General features: G+C 36.2%; 1 protein-coding gene across 5 annotated transcripts in view; it reads right to left on the bottom strand.

Annotated features, from left to right (window-relative positions):
- hdac7a (histone deacetylase 7a) overlaps positions 1-17,799 on the bottom strand; it is a 100,892-nt gene that overhangs the window by 69,387 nt on the left and 13,706 nt on the right. For 4 of the 5 annotated variants that reach the window (XM_051879400.1, XM_051879402.1, XM_051879399.1 and 1 more), the window contains exon 2: positions 4,261-4,329. In XM_051879400.1, the coding sequence (XP_051735360.1) occupies positions 4,261-4,329 (69 nt within the window). Of the gene's footprint in view, positions 1-4,260; positions 4,330-5,209; positions 5,404-17,799 lie in introns of those variants that run through there. The other variant, XM_051879404.1, reaches the window with a different exon arrangement.

Here is a 17,799-nt window from a genome sequence, read left to right on the forward strand (position 1 = left end):
AACTGATCAGGTAGTGAACTCTAAAAAGTAATTCAGGGGAACTGTTACCACAACTTAAAGTTAAAAATTCGAATTAATTGATTTAATTAAACATTTTAAGTTGCAAAAATTATTTTCTTGAGTTCTGGTGATGATATAATGTTGACCATTATATTAACATTAACATTGTGTGTAATTTAAACTCAAATTAATTCTGCATTAACTGTTATTTGTTAAAAATTAATTTGTAGTAACCTAATAAAATTGTCTTGATAACTTTAGGAATTGGGCAGTGGATTTCTAGTTCCCAGCATGCTTTGCATAGGACAGGATAAGGAGAATAAATATTGATATTTAAGTGTTATTTTATTTGTTTTTAGTGAAAGGAAAGTTATGTTTGACATTTAAAAGAATTTCTGTAATGTTGAAGTTTTAGTGGTTACCAATGTGCTGTAGTGTGACATGAAGGTAAACACTACCATTGACTCTATAAGTAATGACTGTGTTAATGTGTGTTAAAAATAAAATAGATAAAAATAATTGGTTCTAGAGCTACAACTCAAGTAGTTAATATTAATATATTAATATTAATATGTTATTAATATAACTCCGATTATATTCGTCTGAAAGTCATATACACCTAGGATGGCTTGAGGGTGATTAAATCATGGGGTAATTTTCATTTTAAAGTGAACTAATCCTTTAAGTTACAGACACTTAAAGGTAACTGTATCACCCCTAGAGTATGGAGGTTTATTACTGCCACAATGACACATGCAATGCGTTGACCAATCATTCACATTTGTGTAATTGCACGTAAGCAACCTACTAAGTGTGTTCAGTGCATTACAACATAACTGGAATTTATTGCTGCTCTTGGCTCACAGTGCAAAGGAGAGACTTAATTTTTTGAGTAACCAACTTAAAAATTTGTGTTCATGCTATGAATTATTAAGTTCCTATAACTCAGTGTAGTTTGTTGTTTGAACGTTATTTCATTAAAAGTTGTCATAATTTTTTTTTTTTTTTTTAAGTACAAACTGTTATTTTTTTCTGTTGATCCAACACATTATTTTTTAGAGTGTACAAACCAGGAACTCAACTCTCCTCCTAATATAGAACAAACACAGTTACGTCACATGGTCTCCAACTAGTCAACACTGGCTCAAAAAATGAAACTAATCAATTAGTTAACTAGTTAGTGCAACAATTTACTAACCAAAAAAACTGATATATTATATCTGTTGTCATATAGAACAAGCATAATGCAATCATGTAATCCATGACTAATCAACACTCAAAGCATTGACTCACTGACTAGTCTACTAGTTTGTAAAAACCTCCCCTTATCTACAAATGGAATTAAGCAGAAACTAACAGCAGCAATTGGGCAACACTATAAAAAATTTAAAATCTTTGATGTCGGTGAGTAGATCGTCCACGGTAAGAGCTACCTCACTTAGAAGAACTGAAAATTCACACTCAAAATCAAAGATGTTTCAGAAGCCAGCACTGTCACATCCTGGATGAATCACAAAGGGCTCAGATTTAGAGGTACGAAAGGAAACGGAACCTTCCTCATCGATGCATCACATCGCTCCACTATCAACAGATGGGTTCTGACACAGCTTTTGTCTGGACTCTGGTTGTGCGAGTGATATTTGTACATGTTAAGAGTTAACTTGTGCCTTAAAGCTGTTAGTGTCTTTTTTTTGTTCTCGTCTGAGCGGTGATGACAGCCGCAGTGGTGAAGGAGGCTGGTGTCAGCTGACCCCGCTTTCAGCCAGTAACAGGAAATGTGATCTTTACTGCAGCTCCCTGAAAAACAATCTCGCTATTGTCAGCTTGACTCTCCTGTCCCTCTGCCCCTCACGGGGGAGGGATGCAAAAAATACCTCACAATGAACATCTTCCCATCATTCCTGTCAGATAACACATAACCCTGTCCATTTATGTTGCCCCACAGGTAAATCCATTTCAATGAACTAGCAAAAAAAGAAAAAACTTTTTTTTTTTTTTTTTTACACTGTAAAAAAAAGTTACCTTAAGGAGATAACTACACCTGACAATGATTTTTATTGGTATGACCTAACATAGTCAGGTTGATTTAGTAATATTAAACAGTTCCAACTTTGGGTCTTAAAAATCAGCAGTTAAAACTCAATAAACGTAAATAGTCAATACATATGACACTCGTTTAGTGCTTTATGTGTATACATTACATTATGATTATTGGTTGCGAGAGCATTTCAGGGAGAGTTGTATGCACATGTCAAAACCACTGATGTCTTCAAAACGCTCTAAAGGAATCCACTCTGAGGTAGTTTACACAAATTGTGGTTTAGCTACTGAATGCAATATGATTAGGCCCACTAGCTCCATCACATTGCCCAATATCATCTGTAATGTAAACTATGACGAAACTGTATCGGGTCTCATGGACGACATAAATGGAGAGAAAGACAAAAGCCCAGCACTTCTACAACAGAATGTTCAGCGGGCTTCACGAGTGGCCCATGGGGCCCGGTTACAGCTGAACAAAAGAGCGGGAGCGGTGTCAGATCCCTCTCACAGGCACGGCTGAAACTTTATCCCCGCACCGCTGGCCATGACCTCATCGTGTTGTTTTTCCCGCAAACGCTCAGCCCGCTGTGGCGCACGCAACTTGAGTCGAGCACAAGCTACAGGACTCTTCAAGCAATATCTAATGCCAAGCAATGTCAAATACATACGGCATTTATGTTTGTTTACACTACCATCCGCTGAGTCACAACTAGTAATAGATGTAAAATAGTGATTGTAAAAATTGTGCCAGTGGATTAAGACAATACGACATAATGGTAAATCTGTTCAGTGAACGTAATCAATATATTTAATTATTTATTAGCTGTAAATATCAGTGTTGCGTCAATTAATAATTCATTCTCATGTTCTGTTGAGATTTACTTTACTGTCTTTATGGGGTCCCATAAACACAATGATATATGAGTTTAAATAACAGGCTAATAGTGATTTTGAATTTCAAGTTTAACATTATGTTTATAATCAGTACCATTATGAAAAGTATTAAGAATACACTACCATTCAAAAGTTTGGGGTCAGTAAGATTTGTATTGTTTTTGAAAGAAGTCTCAAGTCTTTTCTCAAATCAAAATTTATTTGATCAAAAATACAGTATAAACAGTAATACTGTGAAATATTATTACAATTTCAAATAACAGTTTTCAATTTGAATATATTATAAAAGCTGAATTTTCAGCATCATTACTCCAGTCTTCAGTGTCACATGATCCTTCCGAAATCATTCTAATATGCTGACTTAAACATTTCTGATTATTATCAATGTTGAAAACAGTTGTGCTGCTTAATATTTGTATGGAAACAGTAAAAAAAAATCTTACCGACCCCAAACTTTTGAACTGTAGTGTATATACAGTGACTCCAAAAAGTACAGGACTGATGAAAATGGTGGCAAAAGGAATTTGCACAATTTATGGATGTCAGATGTGAATACTGATAGTTAATGGCTGCATCCAAAATCACATACTTCCCTACTATTTAGTAAACAAAAAACAGTATGTGACAAGAGTAGCATGTCCGAATTCACAGTATTCATAAAAGAGTAGGCAAAAAGTATGACCTACTACTGCCGGCAAGATTCTGAAGTGTGCATACGATGGACTCTTTACTATCCCATGAGGCCATGGGAGAGGATTTGTGAATGGCAGTGATGCTACACAACTGACGCTGGTAGGTCATAAGATAATGACAACATGGCGAATGTAGTACATTCATACTACCCATATTCATACTATATACTGTAGAACATACTTTTTTAGCAGTCACAAAGTAAGTACTTATTCAAAATAAGTACCTACTCAGAGTATGCGATTTCGGGCGCTGCCAATGTGATTCTCTCCAATTGCGGTTACTCGGCTAGAACACCTGCGTGAACTTTGAGGCGCATTGATGTCATGCAAACACCAGAAATCACCTTGTTTGTTAGAATTACAAAAAAAAAAAAAAAACCTGCAGCATTTCCTTGCAGGTGCCACTTGCTTTGCCACTTTGTTCTTTAATGCAATGACATTCAAACATTTTAAGTGTTGCTTAATACTTCTGGCGTCCACTGTGACTGAATCACCTCTATAACTTCATGAATGTCCATGAAGGAAGTAGATTCGGTTAGTATGGCTTATTTATTCGCTCAACACACGAATGCCACAGTCTTCTCAAGAAGGTTCCAACAGTTTAAACTCCCCTAAAATGAAGGTAACATACCTGCCACTCCCCAGTAGTGAGTGTCCCTTTGATCCGACTCGACGATCAGTCCCGCTGCACAACTTCCATCTGCGGAATGAGAAGAAGTGGAGATGTTTGTGAGATCTTTCATTTTCTGCCGCTCAAACCAATACAAACCTTCATAGTTTCAGTCAAAATGCAATACAATAGAGAAGTACCGTAGTTACTACACACACACACACAAAAAAAAAAAAAAAAAAAAAACTGTGGTGATTTAGTAGCCACCACTGAGCGGAAAAAGAACCCGAAATAAATTAATTATTTTAAAAACAAAATGAAAGATTCTGAAAGATTTTTGATTACCAAGGTTCTATGAAGTTCTATCTACCAAGTTCTATAAGGGCATATTGAGACAGCAGTAGTGTAAAGATGTGTCTCAAACAGTGAGAGCACCGCTTACCTACACAGTTTTGGCCATCAATGCCGCTCTTAAACGACTAAAACGCGGTTTAGTGAAGCAAGGCATATGGTTTTGAGAGAAAGTGCACGCAAACCTAAAGTTTTTAAGTTAAAGACGCATTTCAAGACTCGAGTCAACTGCAAAGTTTCTCACGAGCTATTTCAGACAGACAACTTAATCTGTTTCTTTGCAAGTCTGTTTGGGTTTCATTTCCACTTTGTTTCTAAACTTATTCCTTACATGCATCTATTTCACCAACGCAATGCACATAATTTAGATAGGACTAACGATTATCTCTAAAGACCGGGAGGTTGTGAAAGCCATTCTTGACAACAAAAATCTCTAAATAATTAATTAATGTCAACACTCAAAATTACACAAAATAGAATGACACATCACTCTCAAAATAAGCGAGTAAAATCATGCAAAGCTTTCATAAGGCATACTGGAAATGCCAAGCAAACTGACTTCCTTATAAAGACTAAAGCAAAACAGGACATCGTTTATAATATGAAAGACAGCCTGTACCTTATGTGAAAGATAAAATCATGCAACAGGTCGTTATTCCCTTGTTTGAAACTCCTTCTTTTTTGCAGAAGCCTTTACGCCTTGTTTTAATGTCCAAATGCTTTCCGTTACAGCTTAATCCTTAGTTAGTAGTCTGACATCCATTAAAAAGAGCAGCCGCGATGTTCGGCAGTGGTACGAGAGGGTGAAAGTGAGTTATTACAAGTATCTCGGTAAGCCCCGCCCCTGAGGCGGACGAAAATAGAAATGTGGGCGGAGTTCTCCAAAAATAGCGTGTGACGTCTCACGCCTGCATTCTCGCATTGTTTCCTTCTCTATTATTTCATTGGCTGAGGCTGCAGCCACATCCACACTGCACTCTAGAGTACTTCAAAGTTCTGTAACTAACTACTCACCATTTAAACCATGGCATATTTCAGTAGCAGGTGCTGCTGGTGTAGGTATAAATAAACAACAAAAGAGATTCAAATGAAAATGCAATTAATGGTATTATTAGCCTATAATAATAATAATAATAATAATAATATATTGGTCCCAAAACAAAACAAAACAAAAAACCAATAAGAACCATTATTAATAACTGAGCACCAATAAATAATTATGCCCCAAACCAGCATATTAGAATGATTTATGCAGGATCACGTGACACTGAAGACTGGAGTAATGATGCTGAAAATTCAGCTTTGATCACAGGAATAAATTAAATTAAATGTAAAAATATATTACAATAAAAAGTTATGTTATAAAAACTGTTTTTATATATGCTTCAAAAAACATATAACACACACACACACACATATATATATAATATATGTGTGTGTGTGTGTGTGTGTGTGTGTGTGTGTGTATATGCTTCAAACTTGCTTCAAAAACATATATATATATATATATATATATATATATATATATATATATATTACTTCAAAAACATTAAATATGTATAATTTATTAAATATTGTTCCCCTCAAGTTCATACATGCATCCTATAGTGCAAATACTGTAGTTCACATTAACTAAACATCTTCCACAAAGAGTCACAATAAAAAGTTACTGTATATCCGTTTTTTTGTTTGTTTGTTTTTTCCTTAAAAAACTCTTTTCATGGAATGAATACATTTATTGCATTCTTCAGATATTTCTACGCGTTCACTAAAATTGTTTTATCTCAAGTTTAACATCTCTCATCTTCAAGTCAATAACAGTCTAAAATCACCTCACCTAATAGCAAGGAAACCTTTTGTGATCTCCACCAAAGATAACATGCATAGAGTACATTAATAACAGGACAACCGTGCATGATGCAGTACTATCAGCATATGTGTATACTTTCAATGCATGTCTTTCTTTCTTTCTTTCTTTCTTTCTCTTTCTTTCTTTCTTTCTTTCTTTCTCAGTAAAACAGAACCGGTCAGCATTCGCACGCCGCACACGCGCTTTGAAACCACTACCTGACCCGTTTCTCAGAAACCAGGACACACAGTGACGGTCTCCAGTGGGTTTCTGATTTCCTCTGTGAGGCCGCTCGCTCAGTTCTTGTCACCGGCTCACACTGGCTGCATGTGTCTCAAAACCTTCCTACGTGCGGCTGCGTACATTTCTGGTCATTATTCACTCATACAGCATTTTTTGGGCTGCATACTTTTATTATGAGCATGCTGCTATGAATAACATTTAAATATTTAAGAAAGTTCAGTTTGTTATAAAGAAGCTACAAACACGGAATGTGCAGGTTTATTAATTCGGCGCTCGAGTGCCGTATGTGTAGTCAAAGGGGGTTCCAGTGCAATATAATTTCTAGGGCAAAGGAAACAAACATAGACCCCCCTACACACACACACACACACACACACACACTGCACACATATAATGAAACTAAAGCGGTGTTGTGCTGCACCTAATGCTCCTCCAACCGGGGGATCCCAACAGTCTTACCAGAAACCCTCATCTGTGTGTGTGCGTATGTGTGCGTGTGTGTGTGTGTGTGTGTTATAATTACACAGTCCTTCAGTCTGAATCATATCCGGCAGAAGCTGAAAATAACAAGACCACGATCTGACAGTGAAGCAGCACAGGGGAACAGACGATACACATACAAACACACACAAGTTGGGTTTCCACGTTTTATGGGGATTTTCTATAGACATAATGATTTTTATGTACAAACTGTATATTCTATCCCCTAACAATACCACTAAACCTACCCATCTACAGAAAACTTTCTGCATTTTTGCATTTTCAAAAAACATCACTTAGTATGATTTATAAGCTGTTTTCCTCATGGGGACCAAACAAATGTCCCCAAGTCAAAATTACTGGTGTTACTATCTTTGTGGGGACATTTGGTCCTCATAACATAGGGTTTACCAGGACCACACAGACACACACACACACACACACACACACACACACACATACACACACACACACACACACACACACGTCAAAGTAAACTCTCATACACCGCCAGCAAACCCAATGACACAAACACTTGACTTTCAGCATGTTTAGTATTTCAGCATCTACACTCTTAAAAATAATATTAAATTGATGGTTCCATGAAGGACCTTTAACATCCATAGAAACTTCCCATTCCACAAAAGGTTCTTTAAAGTAGGAAAATGGTTCTTTAATTTAATGTTCTTCACACTAAATGGTTCTTTTAAGAACTGTTCACTGGAAGATTCTTTGGGGAAGCAAAAATGGTTCTTCTATGGCATTACTGTGAAAAACCACTTTTGGAACCTTTATTTTTAAGAGTGTGTCATCGTAACATGTGGCTATAGTAATGATGACGAAGGAGATACCAACAAAAACAGTCCAAAAACAACACACAGGAGATCACTTGCAAGCACTTCAAAATAAACAAGACTGAACAAAGAACCAGGAAACTGAGGGCTTAAATACTCAGAGCGAGTTAATTAACTGAACAGAAACAGGTGCGTAACTAATCAGAATCCATGGAAACTAACAAGGAAAGGGAACACAGGCGAACAGGAACAAAACAGAGAACTAAACCAGAACACAATTAAACAAACATACTGCTCTAACAATCATATTCTATTGAATGCAAATATCAGAAAGCAGAAGGGGGGAAATACTCTTAAAAATAAAGGTTGTTTATAGGCATTGATGGCTTCATGAAGAACCTTTAACATCCACCTTTCCATTCTACAAAAGGTTCTTTAGAGTGGAATTTTTTTTTTTTTAGTCTAAGAAAAAATGGTTCTTTTAAGAATTGTTCACTGAAAGGTTCTTTGGTGAACCAAAAATGGTTCTTTAATTGCATTGCTGCAAAAAACCCTTTTAGAACCTTTATTTCGTATAGTGTACAATGTGAAATTTATCTTTGTCTTTTTTTTATTTTTCTATCCAACATTTCTCTCAAACCATTATTCTGATAATATCTTTTGTTATAAATAATTGTAGTATTAAAATAGAAAAAGTCTTTTAGTAAGTGGCGTACTTTTATTTATCTGTTGCATGCAGCGGTGCTTGACAGAGGCTTCTGATTAACATTTATCTTTGCATCATGTACTATAAATGATTTAATCACACTTTTGTTTTTACATGTGTGATAAACATCAGGGGTTCTTTCATTAAACACCAGTTAGCAAAAGACAAAGACAGAATGTGTTCAGCAGTGACAGGAAATGCTCAGCCTCAATCACACATTTCCACAGTACAGACACAGGTGTACACAAGCACTCCTCTCTTGATGAGAAATCAAAATGTGTGGATTCTGACTATAGGCATGTGACAGTATCAAATTAACAGGTTTAATAAAAAAAAAATCTTATAACAAAAAGAACTGAGCATTTAAATACAATGAAGCAATACACACATAGGTAACATTTTACAATAAGGTCTCATTAGTTAAGGTTAGTTAATGCATTAACTAACATTAACAATGAGAAATAGCTACATTTGTTACAGATAAGTTATTATTTGTTGACGTAAAAAAGTACAACTGTTAGTTCATGTTAGCTCAGGTCCATTAAATAATACAGTTAAAACTTTTGATTTTAATAATGTGTTATTAAATGTTAAAATTAAATGTTAAAAACTAAGTTTAATAAATTCTTTAGAAGTATTTTTCATTGTTAGTTTGTTAACTAATTAATTAAATTCCCCCTGAAATAAAAATTTAAGTTTTTTATCTTTTATTATGAATATGTTAGCCTTAAGGTTATGAATATGCTGGTGTGATCCAAAATAATTACAAAATTCGCATTTAGGAGATATAAGCATTCAAAACATACAGTCTCTCACTTCCGTTAAAATGGATGACGGATTTCCATGACATCACATCACACTTCAGCTTCTCATCAAATCTTCTGTCCAATCAAATGCTCTCTAGAATCTTAAGTCCCGCCCCCTCCTACACTATAAATAGACGCTGAAGCTGCGGCTGAAATCGGTCATTTGTTCACATAGTTTCTACATGGTGAATGGCACATAGTGTACTATATAGAGAATAAGGAACGATTTAGACAGTGTAAATATGCTTTCCATTGGCGCGAATAAAGTCACGTTAGTGTCACGTGAACGGCCGCAGCGCGAGCACAGTCTGCTCTGGACCAGAGACACAGAGCGGATCATATCCGCGGACCGCGAGTCGGCTCAGACCAAGAAAGGTATCGGACCCATTTGAATTCAGCACGGAATGCTGTATTTGAAAGTGATATAGAGGAGATTAGTAGGAGAAACGGTTAGAGATTAGAAGGAAACTGAGGTTTCACAGAGTTTAACGGCTCTGGACGAGCTGTGGTATAAAAGAAACGCTATAGAGAATAAGAATGTGATGTCACGGCACATAGGACAGTGACGTAACTTACACGCTGCCGCCATCTTAGCAGGATTCCGTTGGATCGAGTTTCATTGATTTTCTTTTCGCGATGCCTGGAAATTGATTCTGTAATATATATATATATATATATATATATATATATATATATATATATATATATATATATTGTTATTGCCTGTAACTTCTTGTGATCCATGACAATGAATAACAAACTATTAAAACAATAATAAAAAATAACTTAAATATTATAAAAATATAATGATGACTAATCTACCCGCAATTATAATCACCCATATCTACAAGCTCCCATCACCCAACACAATAACCAGTCTATGACTCAGTAGGCGAACATATTTTTTTTTTACAATGAAATTATTAGTTATATTATAACATCAAATGGCAAACGTAATGAAAGCAGAACGAAACTGCGCTACTCGTTTGTGCTTCAAGGACCGTTTATCAGTTTGGACCAATGTCAGTGCACTGAGTGCAGCGCAAGGCACGAGCTACTCACGATTCACGAGCCGATCTTGATCATGTGACACTGTTACTACACAGCGCTGGGAGATCCAGTAAAGAAAGCATTTGAATTCGCCACAGAATTAATAACATCGCTGCGAGATCTAGTGAGAAGCATTCAAATTCGGCGCAGAGTTCTCCATTATTAACCATAGATATAAGATCAAACAGCGCTGACATGGAAACCAGGAGAAACATTGTGCCTTGAAAGAATAAGTAACTGAGGGCTTTCAGTCCTCAAATGAACAACATTCGCCATGGATTTAATGTAGTAATGCTAACTGTAACCATGAAATTTGAGCAGGAATAGTAAAATGCTTTTAAGTACTTCACACATCTTTTTCTAGCACTTCAAAACTCTAATATTATCATATTTAAATGTTATTTTTAAAGTGATGACCAAAACATTATTTGTTCATCCTTCATAGATTACCCCCTTTTATAAAAGTAAAAATTTTAACATTTAGGAAAACACTTATTTAAAAATTAAAAAGACATTAAATTCCCATTATAACCAGTAGGTGGATGCCATTTCCACTCCCTTATATATATTTTCAATCGTTTTGCTTTTGAATTATTATTTAGACATTATGAATGATAATGCTGCCCTCAAATGTTAATCTGGAGCCTTGCAAACTTAAAATAAAACTGCACATTGTAATTTCTGTAAGTTAAGTCTATTTATTACCAAGGCATTTGTCAGTAATACAGTCAAAATGGGGGGAAATGTGAATAACTGCGCTGCAGGTCGATTTAAGGTGTGCCCCTAAATTTTCTACTTGTGCTAAAATTTTCAGTAAAGGGCTACAGTGCTACTAGCAAAAAAAGTTTGCTAGAAGCCTTGCGCTTCTCATCCGTGTTGGGCTTATTTACATCAGAGTGTGCTCAGTTTGTGTACAGTTGTGTTGTGCATTTTACCCAGTTGATGGGAAAAGTATTCTTAAAATGCATTAAAAAAATCTAAATAATTCGTAATAAATAATTATTTAAGTGCTCACGATAACAATATCGTGCATGTTCATCATCATTATACATCGTATTACCGTATACCGTCTAATTCTGACTATTAACTCATGTTTATGTTTACTCATGTATGGAGGGGAGTAAATGATTGCAGAATTAAATTTGTGTAAACTCTTTCTTTAATAAGCAGGTAAAGGTGCAATATACATTATCATTTAAAATTTTGTTTATCTTTTGTCTCTTCTGCTCATCAAGGCTGCATAATTTAATAAAAAAAATACAGTAAAAACAGTAATATTGTGAAATATTATCACAATTTAAAATAACTGTTTTCTATGTGAATATATCTGAAAATGTAATTTATTCCTGTGATCAAAGCTGAATTTGTGTATATAGTGTATATGCGCAGCTAATGCTCTGATGTTTACCCTACAACCAGCTTAACAGTGTTTCAAAGATGTTATTAGCCATTATTCACTTTTCTCAATCCTCTTGCCGACAAACACAAATTTAAACTAGGGTTTCACACTAATGAGATCCTCTCTAACAGCCCAACACCGTAGTTAATCATAAACATGGTGTGTCTCTTCAGTGAAATAATGAAAAAAAACATCCAACCATAAATATGTCTGTCCAAATTCACACGGGATACTGTGCTCGTGGTTTACATTTTGGGAGAAAAACATTTTAGTCAAGAAAAAAAAAAGAGGACAGACTGAGGCAATTTGATTTAGAGCAGTTCCTCTCTGCTGGCTGAGTTTCACTGATTTCATGGCTGTCCCGTCAGGTGAGAAAACCACAGCAACACAGATGCATTCAGACTCTTCTTAGTGATGTTTTTCAACATTGATCAGTGAAATGTTCAACCATCTTTGACTGTGATATTCTTCGTGGTGTTTGCTAAGCCAAGCATTACTATACTATTGCTCCGGTACACTGTGGTGATAAAACAGGCAAAAAATCTTACACAGAAGGAGGACCAATCCAAATTTAGAGAACGGAATATCCTAGAGCCTATTCTAGAGCTATCCATATAGCATTTATATATCATGTATATAGCAGCAACGCCCTGGAAACCACCCAGAATACCCTGCCAATCGTATAGCAATGTGCTAAAAATCATTTGGAATTTGGAACACCTTAATGACTGCATAGTAACGACTTGGCAACCACCCAGAACACTCTAGGAACCATATAGTAATGAGCTAACAATCATTTGGAATGCTTTAATGACTGTATATAGCAACGCCCTGAAAACCACCCAGAACACCATGGCAACCGTATAGCAATGTGCTGACAATCACTTGGAATGCCTTAATGACTGCACAGCAACGCCCTGGAAACCACCCAGAACTCCCTGGCAACCGTATAGCAATGTGCTAACAATCACTTGGAATGCCTTAATGACTACATAGCAACTACATGGCAACCTAGGAACCATATAGCAATTGTCATGATCACCTGCTGGAGTGCCCTTGGTAGCCACCAGAAGGCACTCCACCCCGGACTATTGTCACTATCACGGACTCCAATTCCCATAACCCACTGCCCGGACTTATCAGCCATGATTGCTTTCAGCTGTTTTCACTCATCTTGTTAGTTTCTGCCTATTTATACCTGGTTGTTTCTGTCATTTGTCATTAAGTTTTTGTTGTTGTCACCCTGCACTTCTGAGCATTCTTCCTGGTTCCTTGTTTTCTGTTTTTGCTGGATTTTGCAAGTATTTTGACCCTTTGCCTGGCATACGACGTTGATGTTGGATTTCCCAATAAAACTGCAATTGGATCTTACTAAAGTCTCAGAGCATTCCGTGACAGCAATGTGCTAAAAATCATTTGGAATGCTTTATTGACTGAATATAACAATGCCCTAGCAACGTGCTAACAATCACTTGGAACAGATTAATGGCTGCTTAGCAACACCCTGGAAACCACCCAGAACACCCTAGCAACCGTATAGCAATGTGCTGACAATCACTTGGAATGCGTTAATGACTCCATAGCAACTCCCTGACAACCTAGGAACCACATAGCAATGTGCTGACAATCATTTGGAATGCTTTAATGACTGCATAGCAATGCCCTGGAAACCACCTAGAACTCCCTGGCAACCGTATAGCAATGTGCTAACAATCACTTGGAGCACCTTAATGACTGCATAGCAACTCCATGGCAACCTAAGAACCATATAGCAATGGGCTAAAAATCATTTGGAATGCTTTAATATAACAATGCCCTGGCAAACTCACAAAACACCCTAGCAACTGTATAGCAATATGCTAACAATCACTTGGAACAGTTTAATGGCTGCTTAGCAACACCCTGGAAACCACCCAGAACACCCTAGCAACCGCATAGCAATGTGCTGACAATCACTTGGAACGCCTTAATGACTGCATATAGCAATGGCCTATATGGCAACCACCCAGAACACCCTAGCAACCATAACAATCATTTGGAATGCCTTAATGACAGTATATAGTGATGTCCTAGCAACCGCCCAGAACACCCTAGCAACCGTATAGCAATGTGCTGACAATAACTTGGAGCAGTTTAATGGCTGCTTAGCAACACCCTGGAAACCACTCAGAACATCCTAGCAACGACTTTGCAACATGTTGACAACCATTCAGAACTCCTTAATAAGTGCATAGCAACACCCTAGCATCATGAAGGTTCTACATGGACAAGCAGCACATTTTCTCAGTCTCAGTAAGATACTATTAAATGAAAAATATTTCATACAGTAAGATGAAGGTCAAACTTAAGTCACATTATTTATCACCCAGCTCCACACTGTCATAATTGTTACGTTATTGTTCGGGAGATTCAAGAGAACAAGATTTGTTCCCCTTGCTTCATACAGAAACAGCGTTCTCTCTTTCTCTTTCTCACAGACAACACAGTATTGGGAATCTGATGGCTGGGAATGCCAGCAAACTAGTCATATGAATCAACTAGATTTGATTACATCTCTGGCCTCAATGTGCTCTTTCAATTTCAGCTACACTACCTTCCTCTAAAATAACCACACATACACACTCATTCAATGAAAGCATGGCAGTGTTCCTCTGCTAATGTGGCAGGTTTGATTGGGATGGGTGGCGTAATAATAGCAGCCATTGATAAGCTTTAATCGGATTCTCTGTGGCATTTGGATAGACAGTAAAAGAGAGTCATGCACAGGCCCGGAGTCTGTTGTGTGGAAATGTCAGCAGTTACGACGGCTCTGTTCAACTCTCAAGCTCCCTTTACCCTTTACTGCCTGAGTAAAACATCAGCCTAATACCCCGATAATGATGAATATTTACATTTATGAATTTGGCAGATGATTTTATCACTTCAATTGCATTCAAGGTACAAATTTTATCAGGTCATGCATTTCCTGGGAATTGGACCCAAACCATTGCTTTACTGTTTGAGCTGCAGGAATGCAAATAAGCAATTATCATATGTATTAAGTAGAAACTGTAGAAACACAATTTGTTTCAAACAGAATGAAATTCAGACTGATGAATTCGTACATACATGAATGCTAAATAAAGTGATTGGCTTAATGTGCCTGTTTATATGTCACAAGCTTCAAATTGTAGCCTGTTGATCTTATTATGACACGCACGCAGTCATGCACAACTGGTCCTACTCGCACTGCTCCGAGTGGGATTCGAACCAGCGTCACTGGCGCTCTAATGTCAGTCGGCTCTTGAGGCCAGGCCTCCGTTACACACGAATATACAGTTTCCTGCTGTTGGCACATACTTACCATCCTCCTGCCATTTCTTCTTTTCTTTGTTGTAAAAAACAGATTTAATATTTATCTATTTCAGGTCCTAATTAGCAGATGACGAGCACATGAAACTTTGTGTCGTACTGTTCACATTCAAGCAGCGAAAACGCCCCTTCCATCCCGCGCCTAAAACGGCGTCTGTGGATGAGAGTCTGAAGCAAGGACAGGTGGGACGACATTCTCCTCCAGCACTTCACAGATGATGAATGGAAGGAGAATTTTATAATGAAAGGACAGTAATTTACAACACTATATTCAACAACAACAGCTTGTTCAGTATGTCATACGTCATTGCACATGCGCAGAACTTTCAGAAAGTTTCAGTTTGTTTACATATCATATGGGACAGATTATTAAAGGATTAGTTCACTGTCAAATGAAAATTACCTCAAGCTTTTTTTCACCCTCAAGCCATCCTAGGTGTATATGACTTTCTGCTTTCTAATGAACACAATCGGGGAAATATTAATAAATATCTTGACGCATCCGATCTTTATAATGGCAGTGCGCGAGACCAACGATTATGAAACTGAAGAAAGTGTCTCCATCCACATCTATCCATCATAAACGTGTGTTCCACACGGATCCAGGGGGTTTGTAAATGCCTTCTGAAGCGAAGTGATGCGTTTGTGTAAAAAAAAATATCCATACTCAAGTTATGAAGTAAAATATCTAGCTTTTTCCATAAGTTGAATAGGGAAGGCGTAGGGCGTAGTGTAAGTGTTTTGAACTGCTAGAGTTTTACACTTTCTTTGGATGTGCCAGGATATTTATTAATAAATCTCCGATTGAGTTCATCAGAAAGAAGAAAGTCATATACACCTACTGTAGGATGGCTTGAGGGTGAGTAAAGCTTGGGGTAATTTTCATTTGAAAGTGAACTAATCCATTAAAGGCCTTAACTGTCACCTCCCTTTTTGAGCATAGAAGTGAAAATGCACTATCCAAACTTAAATGGCTGTAATTCATGAATGCTTTGGAATACAGACCTAAAAATGAAGGTGTAAAAAACAAAGTTTAAATTTACTGAAAAGCAAATGTACTGTACTAAAAATAGCACAGTACATTTTAATGTAAAATACTGTACTTTATTTTATACAATATATATATATATTGACTCTAAATATTGCTATAAAATCAAGCCATATGTCTAACCAAGTTATGTTCCAAATTTGAAGTTGATATCACAAAAACTGAGGTAACTATGAGATTTTGTTTAGGCGCTAAACAAAAAATAGCCACCAAGTGACACCCACCTTTTTTTGTGACCTTTTTTTTAATTTATTTTTTTTATGTGTTCTCCTGTCACAAATTAATACATACAATATCACAATATCACTTCCATCACAAAACAGTCACCGAATATGGAACCTTGAATATCAGACCTTTCCGCTGCAATGTGATTTGTCAAGATTGGAAAAATTTTTGATTATAAAATAATGCAGTACATTTTATAATATGAAACATGACAGCGCCCACTAGAGGTAGGAGACCGCTAAAAGGTCTAAGGTAACGTTTTCAAAATGGTTTCAAAATGTTTTTCACATGATGGATACTGATGTGTATAAGCTTTCAAATGATACCTAATTTATGATGATTAATAAAATATGTGATAGGAAAAAAGGCAATAATTTTTTTGTGTCATGTAAGAGATAAGAGATTGTGATGTTTTCTTTTATATGGGAGACACCTTAAATTTATAATTAAATACTTTTAATACTGGACTTTTGTTTAAATAATGTGAATTTTGTTTTTTAAATGCAATAATAGTAATTATTATTATTTCTTAATTTATTTTTAATTAGTTTTATATAAAATCCTTGATAATAAATAATTTTATTTATTTTATAATAAAATCCTATTTTATTTAAATCGTCTTCTTTTATTTTATAATTAAATCCTTTTTTATTTTATTTTATATGTTGTTAACCCTATTGTAATTGCTTGGTCAATTCTTCTTCTCCAAAGTGAATCGCATTTTTGAGGGCCTAAACATGCTCGAAAACGTATAAAACTTTGCACACGCGTCAGAAGTGCTGAAAATGATATGGGTTTCAGAATTAGGCGTGGCAAAATGGCTCGATAGCACCACCTATAAAATTTCAATTAAGCACCTTTCGCGCTACGTTTCACGTACAGGTATGAAATTCTGTAGACAGATGTAACAGCCCAATACCTACAAAAAAGACCCTGGGTGCAAAATCTGTAAACCCAACAGGAACTCAGGCATACAATGTCTGATCTGCCCCAAACTTCACATGTGTAATAAGAGTCCTGGCTTAAAGACATCTATATGCCAATATTCAGTTAGTCATAGTGCCACCTGCTGGCAACAGGAAATGGTATGCTTTACACTTTAATTCACACCCAGAAACACATTTTAATATGCCACGAAGTACTAAACATACTAGAAACATGTTAAATCATGCAACACTTGGCTAAGTGCTAATGTATGCAATTAACAGGAAGTTGTAGTAACTCCATGAAACAGGAAGTTGTAGTAACTCAGGCATAC

The sequence above is a fragment of the Ctenopharyngodon idella genome, chromosome 22 (genome assembly GCF_019924925.1).
Source record: "Ctenopharyngodon idella isolate HZGC_01 chromosome 22, HZGC01, whole genome shotgun sequence".
In the NCBI taxonomy this organism is placed as follows: domain Eukaryota; kingdom Metazoa; phylum Chordata; class Actinopteri; order Cypriniformes; family Xenocyprididae; genus Ctenopharyngodon; species Ctenopharyngodon idella.